The 22873-nt window shown below is 32.7% G+C and overlaps 1 protein-coding gene across 3 annotated transcripts in view; it reads left to right on the top strand.

The window, feature by feature from the left end:
- Window positions 1–22873, top strand: part of LOC124369113 (jmjC domain-containing histone demethylation protein 1) — a 100062-nt gene that overhangs the window by 49188 nt on the left and 28001 nt on the right. For 2 of the 3 annotated variants that reach the window (XM_046826867.1, XM_046826865.1), the window contains exons 2-5: window positions 15444–15588; window positions 19084–19209; window positions 20654–20826; window positions 22403–22603. In XM_046826867.1, the coding sequence (XP_046682823.1) occupies window positions 15444–15588; window positions 19084–19209; window positions 20654–20826; window positions 22403–22603 (645 nt within the window). Of the gene's footprint in view, window positions 1–1838; window positions 2416–15443; window positions 15589–19083; window positions 19210–20653; window positions 20827–22402; window positions 22604–22873 lie in introns of those variants that run through there. The other variant, XM_046826866.1, reaches the window with a different exon arrangement.

Below are 22873 nucleotides of genomic sequence, written 5' to 3'. Positions count from 1 at the left end.
ATATCGTACAGGTGTATGGCATTGTCATACTTTTACGGTAGTTATCGTACCTCTGGTAACACTGGGCGGCCGGCGAAAGTTCGGTGCCATTCCCCCCGCTGTGACCTTGAATACACCCCACTCCTATAGTATCTTCCTCCCTCAATTCTCCTCCTTTAACTTCCTCCTTCCTTCGCTACGGTAAGCTTTCAGTCTAGTAAGAACCTTGGTACGAGACTAGTCACTTTTACAATCAGTTTGTATAATTTTTATTTGTTATGCCGACTCACGTCAGATTTCTTTCCAATGTATTGTAGTGTGATTGAAATGTAACTAACTTTTGGTTTTTCTTTTGCATATTTGCTGTGATTTCTTATTTTACAACGTGAAAGGCACTCAACAGATATCGGGAAATGCGTTAGATAATGACGAAGATTACTGTGATGTTTGAACATTTGGATGGCAAGTTCGACATACGAGTAGTTGAAAATTAAGTGAAAGAATGTATATAAAATTCTGAACAGAACGGATAGGCAAAGTGGGAGTAGGTCAGGAAATTTAAGATCCTCATGCTATTCTCTACATCCTTGAAAGAGACGGAGCAACAAAATGGCATTGGCTTCCTCGCCTTTCTTACACCTTTCACACGTTTGACAAGTGTATGTGGACTGTCTAAGCTATGTATAACCGAACATGTGATTACTTCCATCCATATGCTCGAATGTATTTCTAATCGTACAAATATCCTCCTCAATATTCCTCAATATTACTCGAGGAAATGCTCAGGGTATGAACGAACCTGTTTCTTTGAAGTCAAAGCCACGAACTAAGTACTAAGTACGTAACTAAGTCCAATACTACAGTGTAATACTATCCTCGTACCTAGAATGCCATTATCCCAGCAAAACGTTTTGAAAAAGGGCCAGCGTGGTAAAGCAAGTTACGTCTACTGTTTGTAAGGACACTACAAGTCCAAACCGGCAAGAAGGACTTGCAAGCTCAGTCCGCAGAATATACTTTATTTTACGTGTTCATTAAACGAAGATGTAGCAACGTGATTACACGTCTAGTGTCGAAGATTATTAGAGACCTTAGAACTTGTATAACTAGTAAACATCATCTTATAGCATGATCGTTATTCGTTGCCATTTATTTAAAACAATCATTTATGACATAATTGTTTCTGTGGGTAGTTAGAAAATATTATTGTAATATGTTTCAATAACACGATATTTTTATTTTAAAGTTGTAAAGTCGAGTATGCCACTCCTTTTAAATTACAGTTAACAACGCAAAATAAATATAATTTACAGTGTACTCGCAATATATATATATATATATATATATATATAAATTTTATATATACGTATATATATATATACGTATATATAAAATTGTTGTAACACACACACACACACACACACACACACACACACACACACACACACACACACACATATATATATATATATATTACATTAAAAATCATATAATATGATACTAAAATAAATGTTTTTAGTTTTACTATCTACGTTTGCCAGACTCAGCAATGCATCCTGTTATCGATTTACTTATTGATAGTAGTATCAACGGCAACAATTAAAGGATTATTTCCGTAAATGACGCGATGTATGGCAAATAAAGTAAAATGTTAATACTTGTATAGAAATGGACGCCGCGCGCCATTAACTATTTAGTTGCTAAACTACGACGAAGTAAATCATGTGTGTAGGTCGCCTAGTACGCCCTACGCCTTTTTTGAAGGGAAAGCCGCTGCCGAATAATTGACAATTGAGGATATTTGGAGGGGTGCTAGAAAATGTACAGAACAGGCCGGAAGACTCCGTCGCAACTCCAGGCCTACATTGCAGTAGCGGACGCCCAGTTTGCTAGTTAGGTCTGTGTCAGCCTGTTTGCCACTATGTCTGACTGCTTTTAATGATGTTTACACCGTTGGACGATCTTTTTTAATTTAGTTTAGTGTGACATAAACTTAGGTGATTTAATTAATGTGAAACGCTGATACGTGTACAATAAATGGTATTTTACAACGATTCATTGAAATGAACTTAACCTAAAATCGTGCCGTGATCTTGCTGCAATCCTAGTTGTCGCTCTAAGTATAAAACGCGGAGTAGGTTTAGTAGTGTATCAGCCTTCAAATATCCGAAGGATGCTGCACAATTAAAAATGGGACGATGTTTACTACCAGAAGCACCCTGTTGCTTACGTGAAACATTTTGAGGAACTTTTTGTGGAACGATTTTGTAAGTTAAATGGGTTGCAATAACATTACTTCCTGATGCTATCCCAAAATGTATTTGTCTAGACCAACCTAGTTACATGACTGGAGTATTACCGCCTAAAAAAAGATATCCAATTGGTAGAGAGCAAGAACAATTAGTACATGAGCAGGAAGTGTCTCAACAAGCTAAGGTAAGACCCAACTAGTTAGTTATACATTTTAGTTATTTCAGCGTGGTTTGTGTGTGTATGTTTTTTAGATTTAGTTTATTTTAATTTCATAGCCTTTAATATCCCTGAAGATACGAAAATTAGCAACATTTGTTTTTTATTCCAGAATAATTAGATCCGTCGGCATTAAGATCTGAGTAAATAAATAGCACAGGTTAAAATTCTGTTGTGAGCGAAGCACTTTTTATCGGTATTTCCAGCATCGTACTTTTCCACACTCCTCATTATTCCTTTTGTTTAGATTCTTGAACATGGTAGTGGCCCGTGAGGACAGGTAGAATAAAACTAAAAAAGGGGGGTCGGCCTCTCATTGAAAAAATACAGGCATTTGCAGTAGAATATTCAGACATTTACAGTAGAAAATATAGGCAGCTATGCAACAACCAGACTCCCCCCAAAGAAAAACGGCCAGAGATAAAAATTAATTTTTTATAGTATATACGCGGGTTATGTCTTAAGGAATTAATTCATGACATAAGGAAATTACATAATTAAATAAAATATAAAAATTTTATTTTTTAACTAACATATTGCTTAGAGAAATTCATTTTTCAAGCCATTATCTCCAGTTATCTGTATATACATATACATATACATACATATATATATATATATATATATATATATATATATATATATATATATATATATATATATATGCTCTCTACCACTTGGATATCTTATATACCCATTATGTGTCATATATATATATATATATATATATATATATATATATATATATATGACAGATAACTGAAGAATTCATATCCTTGCCTGAAACAGTTTGTTGGTCAGATTATAAGGTACTCCTAAATCCTGCTTCAAAAGTCTACCAATCCTCGATAATGAGATATATACCATTTACGCCGATGGTCAGAATTTTAATTAGGATAGGTTTATGGCCGACCCAGCTGATATAGCAAAGTGCGCTGGTGGTCCCTTCCATTGTAGTCGTGACAATAGGCCCAGGACAGGTCCGCCTCTTCCTACCCCTGCTGGTACGACAGGCTAGGGTTGATGAACCAGCTGTGTTTGAAGTTTCTTAGACCACGTATCAATGCTGTATGATTTAAGTGAAAAATGTTTGAGTATAAATCAAAGGTTCTCCTGCATATAGTAAATTAGCAAGATTTTTACTAATAAGCACGCTTGCTAGGTTTAGGTCAAATCTAACCTAAACTTATTTAACAGTTAAGTATTTATTGCGGAAACAAATTACATTTGTATTTTAGCATGGTTAGTATTAAACTTATTTTAATACATACAATATGAATAATTTCGCTGTAGTAAACATATGAGTAATTTTCTTCGAGCTATAATTATGTCATTAGCTATTGATTTGTATTTTAATATATAATTAATATGAATCAAGATAATTGTTATTACATAATTTTTGTGTTATCTTATCCTTTTTCCAATCATATGTATTTGCCGAGAGAAAACTTGTAAAAGTTTGAAATAAACTAGACAACTCACATCAGTACAGTTTTAGACCAGTTTTGGTGCAAGTCAGGATAAACAAACGCGTTTACACTCACAACTGGAAAGTACATTTCACACTACGTATGTTAAGTACATACAATTATACCAGTGTGTGGATTATTTCTCATTACCTAACAACTATTTCGAACTGTCCCTATAGTTACTATATCACTGAGCAAAGTAGGCTTCTTCAAACTAAATAGCTTAACAATAAATGGAAAGTTAATAATCTCGTCTAAACCTTATGATTGATCTTAAAGACCCTTTAACCTTATGGCGCTATAATCAGTTTACACTTAACATAATTTACTTGAATATAAATAATGATACAACGTTTAATGTTATAATATTTTAATTAGTGCATACAGGTACAACTCGATCTACATTAACGTCCTTGAAAGACAATAATGCGCAGGAGGAAAATGCTCGCTTTGATTTTTAAGAGCGTTTTTTTATAAATGCAAATAAGAATATTTTTACAAAACCAACATGTGAAAGTAACTGTACAAGATTGTTAGTATTAAATAACATCGATATAAAACTGTCCAACTACTTTTCAATTAATTAATTTTTAATATATTTAATAACTTTTCTGATGCAATCATTCAAACTCATTATTTTAAACAGCGATTAGTGTTACCGTTTAAGTAACACGGAATTGACTATGTATGTAGTGTTGAGAGTGAGAACAAAGATTTAAAGCCAAAACTGTTGAGACAGAGTAGACTCTGGCAGGGGGTTACAGAAAGGTTGGGTAGAAACGTGGCAATCGGCTCGCATAGCCAACTCCCCGAGACTGATACAAAACTTTGTCTATTGGTCATGTCTTCAGAAAAGATATCTTAAAGGGCTGTTACCATAACGGTGTAATAAATACCGAGTACATTACTTTAGGGTACAATGTTAACTGTATGTTTACAAAACAACGTTTTTCATAAAACTGAATCGCAGACTAATTTTAAAGGATTTTGTAAACCAAACAGAAGACTAAGTACATGTTTCTAGAGTGAGTAATCAATAATGATTTAAGTTTGAATTGTAAAATGAAGTTTAAGAAAATTCTGAAAACAATCTGTAAATGGTTATTATTTTAAATCAAACGCTTAAACTCGACTTATAAAAAGTCTACTGTGTTAATAATACGAATAGGCTACAATATCGTCGCCCGCCACTTAATTGTGTGCGTTCTCAACAGCTACAAAATTCAAAACAGCAAATCTATTCCTAATGACATATCAATATAGGCTACCTGTGAACGTCCAGGCCGCCTGATCATATCTCAAATTAATTTAAACCTAATAGACACTGTGTATAATTTAAAAAAAGTAAAACTTGGAGATAGACGATAAATCGAAATATTCTGTACTTATCGACGAAATATATGTTATACTAGTATAACTTAAGCGTGTATATGGTCTAATTATCAGTGATCATTCTTAAATAAATCAGCTAGACCAATAAAACTATCATGTAAAATTATAAACACGGGTATGAATTTTGCTAGTAAATATTTTTTTAAATTTTGTGCTATGATAGAATATTATTTTTAATTTTATATCAGATGATAATGGAGTGAAAAAAGAAATATACATGCGTGCGCGCGCGCGCGTGTGTGTATTAGTGTTTCAGCATTGACTATCAGGAATGTTAGTTTTACCCGTTTAATGAAAATCCACTTTTGTGAATTTGACTATTTTGAATGTTTGATATAGTAAAAGTGTTCCATCTTATATTTTCAAATTCTGGAAATAATTAAATAAAAGCAGCCACAGGTATTTCACACTTAAAGGGTTTCCTTAGAAGTGAAGAACATAAAGTACTAAAATTGACACCAGCACTTAAAAAAAAAACTGTTGTATCATGATGAACAAAAACTAAATAGGATATATCACCTTGATGCAGGCTCATAGGTAACAAAAATATAGCAGCTCTTAAGAACGTCATGCTCTTCACTCACTTCTTGGGTACAAATATTAAGTTGTGAAAATTAACCGATACGGGTAGGCTCGGGCAACAGCGAGTTGAATATAATTTCCTAAACAGACAAGGAATCAGTACAATTTAAACTAAAAGATCAAAATACTGTAAGTACAACATTCAGATGTCATCGTCACTTGTGCTGTACCAAACAGCAGAGCCGTTCGGTGCGTAGTGCGGATAGATCCGGTGCCTTGCATTGACAGCGTTCGAGTGTAGTTGGCGAACATCGTTCGTTTGGGTGCTCTAGGTCGTAGTTGGGAAACCCGTGTGACCAATCACTGACGAGAGGCAAATCTTCACCCACTAATTCGTCTTTGTTTGCTGTGACCCCATTGCTGATTGTGCTGTTTGCACAGCACGTTTGTGGTCAGCGTTGTTGGTGATGCAATAGGTTTTTGTTTGGGTTAATTTGTTTAAAAGTTTAGAGTTAAAGCACTGTACGATAACCCTGAATACAGTCGAATAATTACGTATTTTATTACCCCACAAAAAATTATAGGCATCGAAAGAAGAAGAAATTTACTTGTTATTTCCTGTGTATACACCTCATAATCTTAGTTATTATATTTTATATCTGCCCTTGGTAAACTGTCATTGTTGAGTGTTCTATTATTTTACAGTGTTTCAGTATTTTTTTAAACTGTGCATTCCTTTATGAGGTTATACATCATGAAACTTTTCATAGATTAAACTATTTTTCCTGGACCTCCATGACCAATATACAAAAACGTTTCATGAAAGGTTCATTGTAGCATATATAACGTAATTTGCTTGTTTTAATTGTGCATTTATTAATTTCCTACTGTAATACTTATGTACACAGTGATTTACCATTTGTTGTAATTTCCTTCATATATGTATATACATTACAAATTGTTTAACTGTTCATGTGGTATTTTTATCAGTAACATGTAGGTTTGTTTTTCGCTGTAACTTTTTTCTTTAGAGTAATTAAACAAGATTTACATTTTTAGCACATATCTTTGAAATATAGGTTTTTGAAAATCACAGTTTCTAATTTTTGTCTTCACAAGTTTTTTATGTAAGTTAGTCAAATTGATAATTACTAACATACGGTTAGTACATTATATTTGAAAAATGCATAATCTATTTTACGTCTAACAACATAATAATACAAAAACTAGTAGATTTAGACAATAAAATTATGTTATATAAACATAAACCAAAATGTAAATGAACACAGCGTTTGAAAATGACAGGCTACAGGGTCTTTAGCCATGGCCATTATGGTGTAAAAGGGCTGAGACTAAAATATTTTTACAAAACTAAAAATTCATTCACTCAGCCGAACATCGATTTCACCACCTTAAAAGCGAAAGTAAGTAACGGGACGGTGTTTTTATGGGCGTTGAACGTTGATCATTTGCTTGTTTACTTATGAAAGTCAACATGAACCGGCGTGCACGGTACACAATGAGACGGTGTGTATATTTTCCGTGACCTTGAAAATGCATTACGAACCAAGCATGCTGAACAAATTTTCAATTTATTTGCATACAGGATTTGAGATATGCTGTTTATTTGAATATACATGTTCCAAAACCAGCCATATTATATAAGTTTACAAAAAGAATACAAATTAAGAATGAAGCATGTGTTAAGGGGTGGGGGGAGGTCTTTGTTATTACAGAACAACATGTTTCAATAAATCTTTTATATAAAATGTTGAAGATGGAGTTTATATTGGTTTATTATTGGTAGTAATAGCTACCTTTAAAAATCACAAAACCCTACACTACAAGTATTGGATTTTGTGACTTTCAAACCTTTACAGATAATTTATAAAATTAATGTACAGTATAGGGTCTGCTGCTTACTATATGTTCTCTATCACAACATAATTTATTTTCTAAAATCCACATTTCTGCATCAACACATTAAGGTGTATTAATGATATATCATAGAATAATAATAGTGATATTTAAAGACCAAGTTTCTAAATCTGTATATATCACGATTAAAATTTTGAAAATATAGACACATTAGATACTAATTTACACCTTTTCCACTTTTAGTTTGGGGCGTAGACCATAATTTATTTAAATGTTACTGAGGAGTATTTGAACAAATACCAGTAAACTATCTGCACAGGATACTGATATTAAAATAAGTTGTTTGGATTGTTGTTTCTCGTTCCCAAATTTTACAGCAATTAATTTGAGTGATTTCAGTTTATTTTTGACCAACATTTACTGGGAAAAATCGTTGCTTCAGTCCAAAACCGTAAGAAAAATATGGAATAATTCATCATCATTGTCATCATGAATATTCACATTTTTTAATCCTCAAATGCTCGTACTTTTTTTTAGTCGTAGAATTATAATAGATGTCTATAATACGCATCCAAACGCTCTTTAGTTTTTATATTTTTATCCGTTATTAGGAAAGAATCTCCATTTTTGTTCTTAAACGTTTAAATTAAAAAAGTATACACTTTACAAACAATTAAATAAGTCAAATAAAGAGCGTTTGGATGCGTACTGATCACATCTTTAATATGAAACACTTTCCATAATTTTAGCCTACGCCCGTGATTGCGGTTTAACATGATTTTTATCGGATAAAACCACATAAGAACAGATCTCTCCACGAAAGCCGGCTGTCACAAAATAGGCTAAACGTCTCTAGACGCTGTCTCTGAGCATTCAGCATTTTGGTAATAAAGTAAAAGTTTGTGCCTCGAAAACATTGATATTACATTTAATATAAACTCATAACAATAATTAATTATAAAAATATCGTTGGAACAGGCCTTTTATTTTGAGTTGCAATATTTGTATTGTAAAAACTAAAAACGTTAAAAATAAAATTTCATGATTTTTATTTTCGTTTTTTTTTGTTTTAACGTTTTTATTGTTATTATTTTCGTTGTTTTGTTTGTTGTCGTATTTAATTAGTTGGAACTTCATCGTCGACTATTAGCAGTAGTCTTATTTGGAATAGTTAATTATTGATTATAGCCTACTCAATAAATTTAGTGTTTTTCACGCTTGTTATTCTTTGAGGATACGATGTAGAGAAAAGTACTCCCTTAGCATATCTAGTAGCCCCCAACAGTGTGGTCTGACAGTCACTGCTGGGTATTGTTTTAAACTGGCACTTAAATAAATGAGATCGTCTCTGAGGTATCTGCTTTGATGGCAAATAAAATTTGTCCTATATGATTCCTGAAAAGGTAATTTATTTTAATCTTTTCACAAAGAATCCCTCGTTTTTCAGTGTGTTAACCCTAAAACAGATTTAGTTCGAGAATAGAGTCCATTGAGACGTAGCCGGTAATCTTCCACGAGCAGGTTCTGTAGGGCGCCCCTCTGTCACTCGCTACTATTGTGGACTGAGGAGCGAGGAGCAGGAGAGGAAGTGTAGTGTTACTAGTGCCACACTGCCACTAGCAGTCAACCGAACCTGTGGGAGGCACGGGAATTAGAGCAGTTCTCAGGCCGAGCTCCACACATCTGTGTGCCGTGGGCTGACAGCTGTGATCTGACAGCACGACTGTGAGAGCGCCGAGCGAGAGCCAGAGGGATAAAGAGAGGCCCCCCTCCCCACCTCCCGCTCCCCAAACTGAGCACCGCACCGGCAGCAGAGCTCGGCTAGCTAACACAGCGCGTTCTTACCGCTGTTCGCTGAACCACATCGATGATCTGTATTTCTACAGATCGTTGTTCCGAAATCGTGATTTAGATCTGAAGACAATGACGCAGTGAGGGTGGGGTTGGCGGTAACAAGTTCATACCTTGCCTTCAATAGAGCAAATGGAATAATTAGTGGATGAACTGGGTTATCTAGAAAATAACACTGTTATGAGAAACTAAAACCTTCTGGAATAGAAACTAGTTTTAAGAAATCATATAAACAAATACGTTCTTTTAAATGTTGTTTCCGCCAAATATTGTAAAAACAACACCGATATTTTGGTCGTAGAATGGAGATATGTAAATTTAATATATTACGGATCGGAACGCTTTATAATTTTTTATATCGTTATTGGTTATTAGAAAGAAATTAAATTTTTCTACAAACAATCTAAATTTGAGATGGCGTCAGCTAAAAATGATGTGTAGCAAATTAAATGTATTAAAGATTGTTTTATTTTTAGGAATAGCACATGCAATCCGAATAAGTTAGTAAACATGCAACAAATACCCCGTGTTCCGGTAGTGAAGTCGGGGTCGAAGGTCGAGAAAACGAACTTACGTGGCGAGTCGCATTTGGTGTACGAAGCAGGGAAGGACACACCTTAGTTTATTAATAATTCTGGTTGTTTAGGTTCCGTCTATCTCGACACAACAAAAGTCAATAAAGGTCACAAGAGCCATTGTGGATTTCTAGGGCTGCTCTGGAAAACTCAACAGTCTATTTGATAACCTTGGATCCTAACACCACCAAATTAAAAGTCCACTTGTCATATAGTATAAAGCAACATTACATGTTCAAATGTCTAGTATTTCATATTTGGAAGTATGATTATTAATTTAGTAGTAAAGTTGCGCCGTTCTTCCTGGATACCAGACCAGCGATCGGATAGTGTTGTAGGTACACAAACATTTACAAGGTTTCAAGGACTCATAAGTGTATTAACTCACGCTGAGTCAAATGGTTTTAGTAGTTTCTAGCTGTTTTGTTGTGACGGTTACACACTCCTACATTTCGATAACGGGAAATTCTTTTCTTTGACTGCCAGTAGGATCTAAATACATATTTCAGGATTTTTGTATTTTACCTGTGGCTTCATAACTCATACATAACTAGTTCATTTATATACTGCCCACCCAAGCTGCACGGTGTCTACTAGTAGTTCCGCTTAAGTTCGTGGCCAGTAGCAATTGGTGAATACAGCTGATATCGAAGATTATGTAGAACAGATAACGTTTTTCTTATTATTATTTTGGAAATAAAAATTCTCACTGTGAGATCGCTTGGTTACTGGGAGTTGGGAGGTAGTAGATCAATATATTTTATTTTTTACTTTGTACAGGTAGATTAGGTATAGGGGTGTTTATGCCTCATTAAAATGTCAAAATTTGTTTTTCCACTTTCAAAAATCCAAATTCATTAACATTTTGTAACAAAGTGGTACAATCCCAAAACATAGGCCTTTGATCCTCTTGTACGTATTTAAAAAAAGACACATGGTAAACATTTCAGAAATCTTCAAAAATGGTCTACGAGGCAAAGGAATATTAGCATTCGTAGAAATTCATAAAGAAGTTTCTGTAAACAGCAATAATTTAAAAATGGAGATTAAGACTCACCGCTATACCACGAGCGAGGAATTATAACAGTTATTTGCGACACAGTACTTCTGGGAGGTGACGGTAATGCTTAGCTTGCGTACCATAGTAGATTATTGATACCGGTCTCACAGTGAGAGATCTTGTTCGCAACATTCATCACACAATTCTCGCGGAGAATGCAGTATAGTTGGCAGTTTTGCGTAACGTCCACCCCACTGCCATAGCGCGGGTACGAACCTCCCTCGCCGTGAAGTGGTTTGTTTCTGGGCTTGTAACCGCGAAACCTGAAGTCACAGATTAACGATATTGTGTCTTAATACAAAAACATGACTCTTAACATTAGACAAATACCATTGTTAATGTATATGGCAGTATGATTTTTATTTTCTAGGTTAATTCCATATGTAATTCAAATTACATTTCCTTGGTTTAAAAGCGATTCTTGTTTTAAATGCAGTTAGACTGTTGGTGTTTAGAGCGTTATGTTAACCTCGGAAAATGTATATCAAGATTAAAGTTGTCTTTCTTTGGGTACAGGTCTTCAGGTTTCTTTTTAGACTAAGTTAGTTTTGTCTTACCTATTCGAGGTCATAGATCGATTTTTATTCTTTACGAATCCGCTTGTTATCTAGTCGTTTTAAAGCTAAGACCATATTTCGACCAGATCCAGGCCTAGAATTTTACAATACTTAGCTATTGGTAAAAATAAACAGCCAAAAGAAAGTAAATGAGCCCATGTAGCCTATATTTAGCAATTTGTTAGAATTTTGAAATTGTCCATCTGACATTTTTGAGCAGTTCTCTGTTGGTTAGGGCTCTGAAAGTGGGGTTTATAGTTTTTACAGGTAAAAAATTGTCATTTTGGTCGTAGATTTTATTCTCTCTCTGTGTCTGAGCAAATTCCTGGTCAAAAAGTGGACGTAAGTGTTTGATAGTGTTTGTAAGCTAGATGTCGTATATGTTTAAAAATATTGAACTAAAAAGAGAAATAAATATTCAACAAACAGTTTTTTTGCAACTTGGACTATTGATTTAGGACAAATAATATGTAACTTAATTCCAGTGTGTACATTAAAATGAAGTGACAATTAGTTTACAAATTAAGAAATGTGTGCTTTATTTTGATCAATTTCGTTTATACACTTTTGTATATATATATATATATATATATATATATATATATATATACACACAAACACACAATTTGTATATGTGAGTAAAATTAAACATTAAATGTAAAACCCGCTTGTGTGACATTTAGAAGTACTTACAAATGTTTTAATCGCTACATTGTAAATCACAACACGCAGTAATGTATAGCAAATTAAACAGTTGTACAGTATTGGTTGTTGTGATTTTTAAATATAATAGATAAAATAAAAAAAAACAATATAAGCTCAATATTCAACATTTCTTAAAAGTGTGGTTTTTTATCGTTAGCATTAATTTGGATCTTCTAAGTAGGGTAGTTTACTTGAATATAATAGACGAACTTTGTTTACGATGCATTAATATCATATATGGTTCGTCAGAAATCTGAAAGAACAACTGTAACTATTGTTACAGGAAACATTGATTAAAATGCATCATCAATTATATCACTTATCTATCATGCAGTCATAACACACTAGGATGAAAACCAGATATATAAACTTGTATGTGCGAATAATTAATTGATCAAATATCCATAAGTTGTTCAATGAACAATTCAGTACACAGCAGTTTGTATAGTTTTGACAGTAATACCAGAGGAACAGTATTCAAAAGATTGCATATAAGCTTGAAAATTTACGTTAAACTAACAAAATCCAATACCGGTGATTGAAAAATAAATATAAGTAATTTAACATGAATTTGTTTTGAACATGTATTAATAAAAATAATCAGGTTTATTGATTGTACAGTCAGTCCATTGTAATGAAAACACACTAGAATATCTTTGGTAATGAGAGTGTAGCGACTGCAGTAGTTTTGTCTGACGACTGCGGTAGTGTGGTGTAGCAACTTCAGTAGTTTGGTCTAACGATTGCGGATGTAGCGACTGCAGTAGTTTGGTGTAGTATAGCGACTGCAGTAGTTTGGTGAAGCGACTGCAATAGTTTGGTGTATCGATTGCAGTACTGTAGTTTAGTGACTGCTGTAATTTACTATAGCGGTTGCAGCATTATAGTGTAGCGAGTACGTAGAGTGGTCTAGTGACTGCGGTATTGTTGTGTAGTATAGCGAGTGCGTTATAAGTACATAATTATGTTCTCTTTTACTTCCATGTACAAACTACTAAATTTGATCATTTTACTTTTCGAAAATGTCTGTACATATTTGTATCATCATATATATCTGACGATAATCAGCTAAAATATCCTAGTCTCGAAGAAGAATGTATTTTTTGCACGGAATCTACATATGATTTACTAACACTAGCTGATATTCTCTTATTGAGTTATATTTGTTGGGCATGCCAATTTGGTACACATTTGTTGTACGGACTGTATACTCTTAAAATTTAATTACAAATTAAACCTTTATTATTACAAATGCCAGAAGCTTTATAGTTTATTCAATCTTATTATAAATATACATCAATACGTTTTAGTGTATATATTACAATGATTTTATTTTCATAACCATAGTATTTCACTAATGCTTATATTTTTTAGTTATTATTAACCATTGTCAGTTTAAGTTGGTACAATATTAAACAAATGTATAATAAATGTAATTTTTACGATTGAATAAATTCTAAAAAAGAGCGATGAGAATAATAATTACATTCAAAATGTGACCCATTGCAGTAAAACAATTAAGATAGTTTAATAATGGTATACAATATTCAGAGAATTAATAACAACAGTCAGGAAGAATGACGTGATTACTCAACCATTGTCGTTAAAAACGCGTTATGCAGTTCTAACATTAAAATAGATTCAAACATATATGATTGGTTTATGCCCTGGATTATGATTATTATTAATGTTGAGGCTGCAAGGCATTGAAGACATGAATGAATAAAATGATTATGCCTATTAACCTGTTTATACTGACTAAAGCCAGACCTACCATCTTGGCTTGACCTTTGACTTTACAAAAGAATAGACATCGCATTCATATGAAGATTGTTTGTCAGAAATATTGAATGGTGTATAATTCTGTCCGGCGACGCTTGGATAGCGCTAATGTGCTAAATCTATTTACACCTATTTGTACATCTTTTTTAAATCTTCCAGAATATATCCTCATTTTGACGAATTCAGTTTTAATATAAGTATATTATTAAATTTGTATTACTGTTTTGTTATTATTGTCAGATTTTACGCAATGTCAAATATTTAAAACTATTTTATAATGTAGTGAAACTCACTGTTTCTATAACGCCAGAACGTTTCAAGCGGTTATAGATTTTAGCATTCGTGACATATCTTCTCTAGAATGATGCATAATGAAGTATTTAAAATTATAAACAGCGTCCAGGGATAAGTTTTCCTTAATTGTCTGCTGTTCAAAATCCACAGCCATTTGACAAACTTAGGTTAAGTAAAACATTTTGTGTTTTAACAAACTTATTCTGCATGTGTGAAATGTTGTAATGAATCAGTAGACTATAAATCCAGTTCTAGAAATTATGAATTTACAATATGTTATCGAGCCAAGTTAAATATTATGGTTTGTAACTTCATTAGCCACATAATTATCCTTGTTGAGCCATAATTTGTCATTTATTAATCAGAGTAGTGTAGTTAGCGAGAGACTTGTAGGTAAAGAGAAACTTTCCCAAAAGTTTGTTTCTACGGTTTATACTTTAGTCAGAGTTTCACTGATACGAAGTCATTTTGAATGGGTGTTTTACTAGTGCATTGCCATAACATGTCCATTTCCATTGTTACAAAGCTAATACAATTAAATGCGTATTTTACTCATAAGTGACATCCGACATAACCTTCTTTTGGACTTGATGGTTTACCGAATACAACACAAGAAGCCGTTTATCTCTCAGGATATAAGCTTCAGTCAACAGAACTGTCTGAATATACAAAAGCAATACAATTCCTTCTTAGTTCTCCATTTTGATACCTATGACATTTCGTTGTAGGTCGACTTCGCCTTAGCAACGCATATTGCCACGGTTTCGTCTATCTATCCTCAAAGACGCGTGACTGCTCCCATCCTCAGCGTGATTACCTGCTCACTCTCAACTCCACCTTTTTATGCATTTGACTTTGTTAATAACGAGTTGATGTAGACTGGTGACTATTTAGGGGTTTGTTGTTGCAGAGAGACCGAAAAGAGCGGAAGTTGTACTCTGATGACTGGACGCTCGGAGATGAAGACATTGAAGGTCGCAGGGCATTCAGCTTACAAGAGAAACTTGAATCGAAAAAGTTTCCCCAGTGTTTCGCCAAAGAAATGCAAGGAAGTGGTAAGACGTTAGAATTTAGTTTTGATGTAGAGGTCTTGTGTACAAAGTACTACAAAGCTTGTTTGTTACACTGTTTGTACTTGCAGGAAAACTAAATTCAACTTGAGAGCTATTATACAGTAACATTTGAGTTGTGCATTTCAACTCGTGAGATTTGTTTAAAATCGCATGTACTAAGATCATAATATACCATTATATGCGTTTATTTCCGTTTGCATATTTAATGGTTTAATGTATACAAAATTAGAGATTTAAAACTATTAAGTTTTGAAATGGACGACTAAAGTCGCTAACACTGTAAATAGAGCATGGACAAAGTTAACGTGTGTGGACTGTCCATACTACAAAGAAAAAAACGTTTTACAACAAACGGGGGGCAGTAATATATTGAACTCAGAATTATTAAATAGTTTACCTTATAGATATTACGGTACGGCAACCAAATATATTACATAGGCCTACAATTAAACTGTTTCTATTTTGTTTTCCCCTGTCAAAGATGTATTACTTCTGACTATACAGAGTGTGTGCGTAATCTCTGGTGACCTACTGGGAATTTTTTCTTGCAATCAAGAAAAACACACAATTAGTTACGTAACTAATCGGTTAAAAAGCAGAGAGCAGAGATAGCTGAGCGCCAGGTGCGGCGGCGATCTCGTAGCCAAATTACCGCCTCTGAACATGTGACGAGCTTCATGCAGTTACTGTGATGGCACTGTTGATGTGATGATACAATTCTTATAATTCGAATATCTATTTGAATGTTCATCTCAGTTTGGTATATTCAAATAATTATGTATTTACTGAATCTATGTTCTGAAGTGATTTTGGAAGTTATTTTAATACTGGGCTGTATAATTACAAATATTGTTTTACTGTCACGAGTGCATCGTGACTAATTTTCTTTACTTCGTTATAAGGATTATATAAGTAATAAAACCAATTGGATATGATGCGAACCAATAAAACTGATCAATGCACATCGGGATTGATCAATAGAGATTGATAGAGAGGCCTGCCATTAGGGTTGGGGGTGTGCATGGGAGAGATAAAGCTTGGATCAGGATCGGCAAAGGTCAGCACTCAGCAATCCTTAAGGAACTATGGATCTCTGACCTGAGTAGGGAAGATGGTACTGGATCTGGAACTGAATTAGCACCCTCTGGACATGGCACCCCCTTGCTCAATTTGGAAGGGGATGCTAAATCAGTGCAGTGTCCATGTACATGCCCTGAATAAGCATCTCTTTTGAATAGAGGATTCCTTATCTAGTGTCTTAATCGTGTCCATGCCCTGTTTGGCTGTTGTGCCCTTCAATTGAGGTTGATTTATTAGTAATATTTTACATTAAATTTCAAAAGACAAGTAATTAAATGCCTATTTAAACCAATGCTATAAATAAAAAATACTCACAGAAACAAAACTAGGCCATAGGCATTATTAAATTTAAACTTGAATATTTGTTTGAAAAAAAATTCAAAGTGTATAAATAAATTCTTGCTGAGTTTTTCCATCAGTCACTCATGAAAAATGATGCATAACTTGGCTTAAAAATCTACTAATGCATTAATAATATGTTCTAGCACCAAAATGATAGAATTTACATAAAAATTGTATGTCTGTATTTTCAATAATGAAAAATGTTTTGAAACTCAAACACATTTAGAAATTGTTATTTTGTACTAACATTTTATATTCTCTTTCAAATAGTGCAAATAGTTAAATTTCCATTATAAACAGACTCTTATACGTTAAATTTATACATCTAACTGGCCAGGTTAGTCTAACTTCCAATCCAAGTCAGTACCAAATTGTGAAAGTTGTATGAACATCTAAGTATGACAACTTGTAATGTTTTTTTTGTGTGAAGTAGATAATTAAATAACACTTTCATCTACAGTTATTTTTAATAGTCCAAGTGCAGTGGTACACTGTCCACCATTAATACTAGACACTAAATTAACATGCAGAATTGATTTTCAAAAATTAAAAACTGATTAAATATATTTTTAGTACTTGAAATTGTGGTGTATTTGTGTTTTCAATAATGCACTTATTTGTTTAAAATGTAGTACTGAACAACATGATAAAACATTCTGTTCACTAATATTAGATTTTTATGTAATTGCAGTTATTATGGCCACATTTTTATTCTTGTAGGGTTATCCTTATTAAGGTTATTTATAAAGTAGAATATGAACTATATACTAACAAAGAAACAGCGTGTTCCAATCAGTGGATGCAAAATTAAATAATTAATGGAAAATAAATGATTGGTGAAGATTCCAATCATTATCACATTGTATTTTAGTTTTGTAACATTAACGATGCAGAATATCGGAAACCCTGTTATCTCTTGAAACATTGGTGTACTTGGAACACATTGGTTGTTCTATCGGAACAAAAATGCATTAGTCTTAAATGTATGAGACAACTGCTGGGAAAATACTGGGGGTGCTATTTCAGCAGTGTGACAGTCCATGCACTGAATAAGCATTCCCCAGCTGTGACATCAGAGCCAGTCCAAGGAGTGGTAAGGTAGTGTCCCCACTGAGAATAGGCTGCTTGTAGAATCCAAACATCACTGATTTAGTGATTGAGATTGAGAACTATGTCTCAGAAACCATGATGTCTTTTATACTTATATCTTATATCTGTAGACTTATCTTAGATGTTTATGTGGGGAAAACATTGAACAGAAATTAAATAGTCTGTGGTATAAAATGTTTCAGTGTAAATTCCAGTATAATAGAAATTATAATTTAGAGGATCTTTATTTCAGTCTGCAGGAACATCGAAGTTTTTAACATAGGCTATATATCTAGAATTTCATACAAGACCTATTTTTACTATTTTAATGTTTGACCACTCACAAAACATTGCCAAGATCGCCCATAACATTTGAGCTACTCAAGTATATCTATAAATATAAATAATGTTTAAATTATCATTTTGCATCTTCTTGAGACTCCCCAGACAAAACCAAGAAAAACTGCATTTTCCAAATTGTAAATTCTAAAGCATTACAAGAAATTATTAAACCAACACAAAACCAATTCTTTGTAACATTGAGTAGTTTAAGTTATACTTCACGTTATTGTACCAAATACAATTTAGAAACATACTATTTTTTCAGTGCAGTACAAGTGAATTCACAAATGTGAATGTTAATTGTAAATGTAATGTTAAAACTACTATGTAAGTTCAAGTTAGATTATTAATTTACATTTTAAACTGATCAATTAATAAATTTTTATATCAGAAAGAAATACAATGTGAGCAATATGTTAGGAAATATAAATTTTAGTTTTGCAGTCACGGGAATCTGAATATTGTTGAAAACTACAACTCAGTTAAGGAAAGATACATCCAAGTTCATATTAAGTGTTTTTCCCTATATGTGCATTTCCTCCATTTACCAAACTTCTTTAAGTGGTAATGATAATTTAAAACTTAAAAAATAGTTTTGTAAAGCTGATATGCTTTCTGTTACAGACTTGACATTAGCATACCTTCAGCGCCATGGGTTTAACACTCCTCTGCTGTTCAAGGAGAAAACAGGTCTTGGTTTACAAGTACCTAGTCAGAATTTCACGGTCAACGATGTACGAGTATGTGTTGGTAAGTTTAGTATTTAAAATTTGCATTTATGTGCATGACCTACACTATCCTCCTAAATCATGTTTACTTAAATTTCAGGTATATTTCTTTACAGGTAGAAATCAATTTGTACAGCTTGAGCAATGCTTTGTAGATTGTATTCAATTTACAGACTTTGTTATCAATTTTACATTTTCCAAACATGGGCTTTCTTAACTGCAAGTTAAAAAAATGTATTAGTATTTTCAAAACTGAATTAATTAACTTTTTTCAGTGCACTGTATGTTTCTTAGTTCAGTACAATTATGTTGGACATTACTCGGAAATCATAGTTTGAGATAAATAAACGAGTAACACAAGGGAGCATGTGATGTTAAACTGGCATTTATATTCTTCAGTATCCTCTTGCAACTATCCAATTGTAAAAATTTCGGTCTCTACTCTGATGTAATCAGCTCAGGTATTTGGGAATTCAGAATTAAGTTACAACAATATTGTAAAAGAATAAAGTTGCATGGCAGTTGATGTATATTATATACAAGTACTACAAAGAGCTTTGTCAAATAGTTATGATGTAGAATGGCATGTGCAAAATGGATGGAGATTTTTGTTTGGTTCAAACAGTTTGATTTGTTCGGTAAAATATAATCAACATTTTGCAATTTTGAAAATAATTTTTAAATACGCAAAACAATTTTTATAATAAAGGGATTGTACTATACAAAATTAGCTTTTTATTTTGATTTTTTTTTATTTCTGTTTAAATCTAATTACTATATCTAATTTTAATCTTTTTGGAAAACTAACATAATGCAATCTACCCTAATTTTTTCAGGCTAAATTGGCATATATATATTTTTTTAGTAAACAGCTCACCAAGTAATTGTACTTTGTTTAACATGTATATAAAGTACAAGCTGTTATGTTTCTTTTTTATTTATTTTATTTGAGCTTTATTTTAAAGTTTCTTATATATTGTAGTTTATGATAGTGAGTTAATATTGTTAGTTTACTAACATATACACAATTACAGTATTAAGTTTATGTTGTTGTTTGGAAATGTCATAATTAATATGACTATGAAGGAATTTTAAAGTTGTGCTCGAATTTGACCATTTGTATTAATTCTTGTAAATGCATCACAATAAAACTTTTGTCTGTTATATTTTATTCTAATTCCAATTTTTTTTAAACAAAAGTTAATTTTGATCTGGAATCCACCTAATTGAATGTAAATGAAATTACAAAAATTATTACTAAGTAGGCATTAATTATATAGCAATACAATACTATAGTCAGTGGAAACAAGTAAAATAAGGGTACAAAGAAGTTTAGTATTTTATTTAAAATAATATAATTTTTTTTTATTAATAAAGTTGATTTCTTAAATCCCAAACAAGTTTTGGTTGATTTTTCTGGCCAGTATGAGTAAATATATACTATAAAAACAACTGTACTGTTTTAGGATCAAGAAGGCAGTTAGATGTCATGGATGTTAACACACAAAAGAATTTTGAGATGTCAATGAAGGAGTGGCAACGATATTATGAAGAGGAAAATAAGGATCGGTTGCTGAATGTGATCTCATTAGAGTTTAGTCATACTAAGCTAGAAAACTTTGTGCAGACACCAAGCATTGTAAGTAAATATTTTGGTATTATTAACTAACATATTGAGTGAAGCAATTATATTCAATCATATTACAATTTCTGAGTGTGTGGAAGTTAGAACAGTATTTGCCCAACTTTCATTGCGTTTGTTAAAATGTAGATAAAAGCATACCATACAGCCACTTATAGTTGTTTGAGAAAGATTAGTATTAAATATTCCTTAGATAGTGGGATGTAGGGCCATTCAGGACAACATAAGTGATCTAGAATGGGGAAATCCAGAAAAGGTGATCCAGACAATAGTATGGGAAGATTATCCATGTCACCTGCTCGAAATGGTGGTCTGGCGGATTATATCTAGGTCATTACACATCATTAGGTATATACAGTGGTCTATGAGATGTTAATCAGAACAGTGCTTCAGGCAGTGTAGTCTAGGAGAAAATATCCAGGACAGGTGTCCCAGTCTTGGGGTTCATCCAGATCATAAGATCTAAATAGTGGTTTAGGAGGCAATATCAAGGAAAACAGAGTCAGTTAGACTAGGTGGTTTCATCCAGGTCTATAAGATCCATTCAGGGATCTCAGAAGAATTATTTTGGAAAGACTTTCCAGTTGTAACTGTTTTAAGGATCAGGTACCTTAAGCTGATAACGGGTACCAGAGTATGATATTTATTATATACATAATTTATTTCAATTCATTATAATGATTTTTTCTCAACTCTAACCCCATTATAAAATAGTTGTTTTTGTTAATGGTCTTTTATTTTTTTCCTTGTGATAACTAAGTCCAAATGGCTTGTAGTAATATTTTATATATGGGATTCAATACAAACTGGATGTAAATGTGGATATGAGTAAAAGTTCTGGAGATTTACACTGGGCATTGATTGATAACTCTGTCACTCTCTTCAGTAGCAGTACTTGTATACCATAAAACCAAGCAATTCTGGTTGTAAATTATGTATGAAATATACTCAATAATTTATCATCATATAAACTGGTAGCTATGAAACTGTGCATATATAGTACTTTTTCATACCAGCAATGAATTCAATTCATCAGGGGAATATAATGTGAATACCGAAGAGTCAATAGAAAATCTTAAATAGGTCAAGGCTTATATCATTTGAAAAATCTTGATGAGCTGAGAACACAACTGGTTAGACCTTTATAAACTGTAATATCAATCTTTTTACGACCAAGTGGCAGTTTTACTGCTGCTTGTAATTTTGTTCTTTAAAACAGCCAAAAATGAAGAAATAAGTTGTGTAAAACTTATTAAAGATAATGAATTTTAAAAAAATAACCATTTGCCGTAATGTTTTAAGTGTGTCTAACCAAATGTTGTTTTAGAAATCCTCAATTAAAAAAAAGTATTTGAATTAATAAATAACTAAGACATTTTGAGCATGTGGTATAATAGACATTAAAACTATATTGAATAATAGAAGTAATTTTTTCTGAAACTTTTATTTGAACAATGTTGTGCTATACTGTAATGGAGTAAACTGTATTAATTGATTTGTCTTTTAGAATAAAACATAATAATGTGAGATAATTGACAGTTTATATAAATAATATGCTGACTGTTATTTGTAGGTTCGCCAGATTGACTGGGTGGATTGTGTTTGGCCCAAACATCTCAAGGACATGCAAGTGGAATCAACCAATGCCATTGATGACATGATGTACCCTAAAGTTCAGAAGTACTGCCTTATGTCTGTCAAGGGCTGCTATACTGATTTTCATATTGACTTCGGTGGGACCTCAGTGTGGTATCATATTCTAAAAGGCAGTAAGGTAATAGAAAAATGAAATGACCATATTATTAGAGATAATCATAATTATGAAAATTGTAATTATGTCTAATTAAAGCATCTATTGTAGAGAACTTCATAAGGCCAGAATACAAAAATGTGGGGTCACTTTGTACCTCAATAATGATTGAATGTTGAAAATAAAATTAAATCAGCTGTTATTAGTAAATAAGCACTTGGAAGCAGACGTAATGTAGCTGTAGATGCAAGTTAACAGATGCGGATGTTAAAGATCTAGATGTAGTGTATAAAA

The sequence above is a fragment of the Homalodisca vitripennis genome, chromosome X (assembly GCF_021130785.1).
Source record: "Homalodisca vitripennis isolate AUS2020 chromosome X, UT_GWSS_2.1, whole genome shotgun sequence".
Classification (NCBI taxonomy): Eukaryota; Metazoa; Arthropoda; class Insecta; order Hemiptera; family Cicadellidae; genus Homalodisca; species Homalodisca vitripennis.
This window is presented reverse-complemented; position numbering and strand designations above follow the sequence as displayed.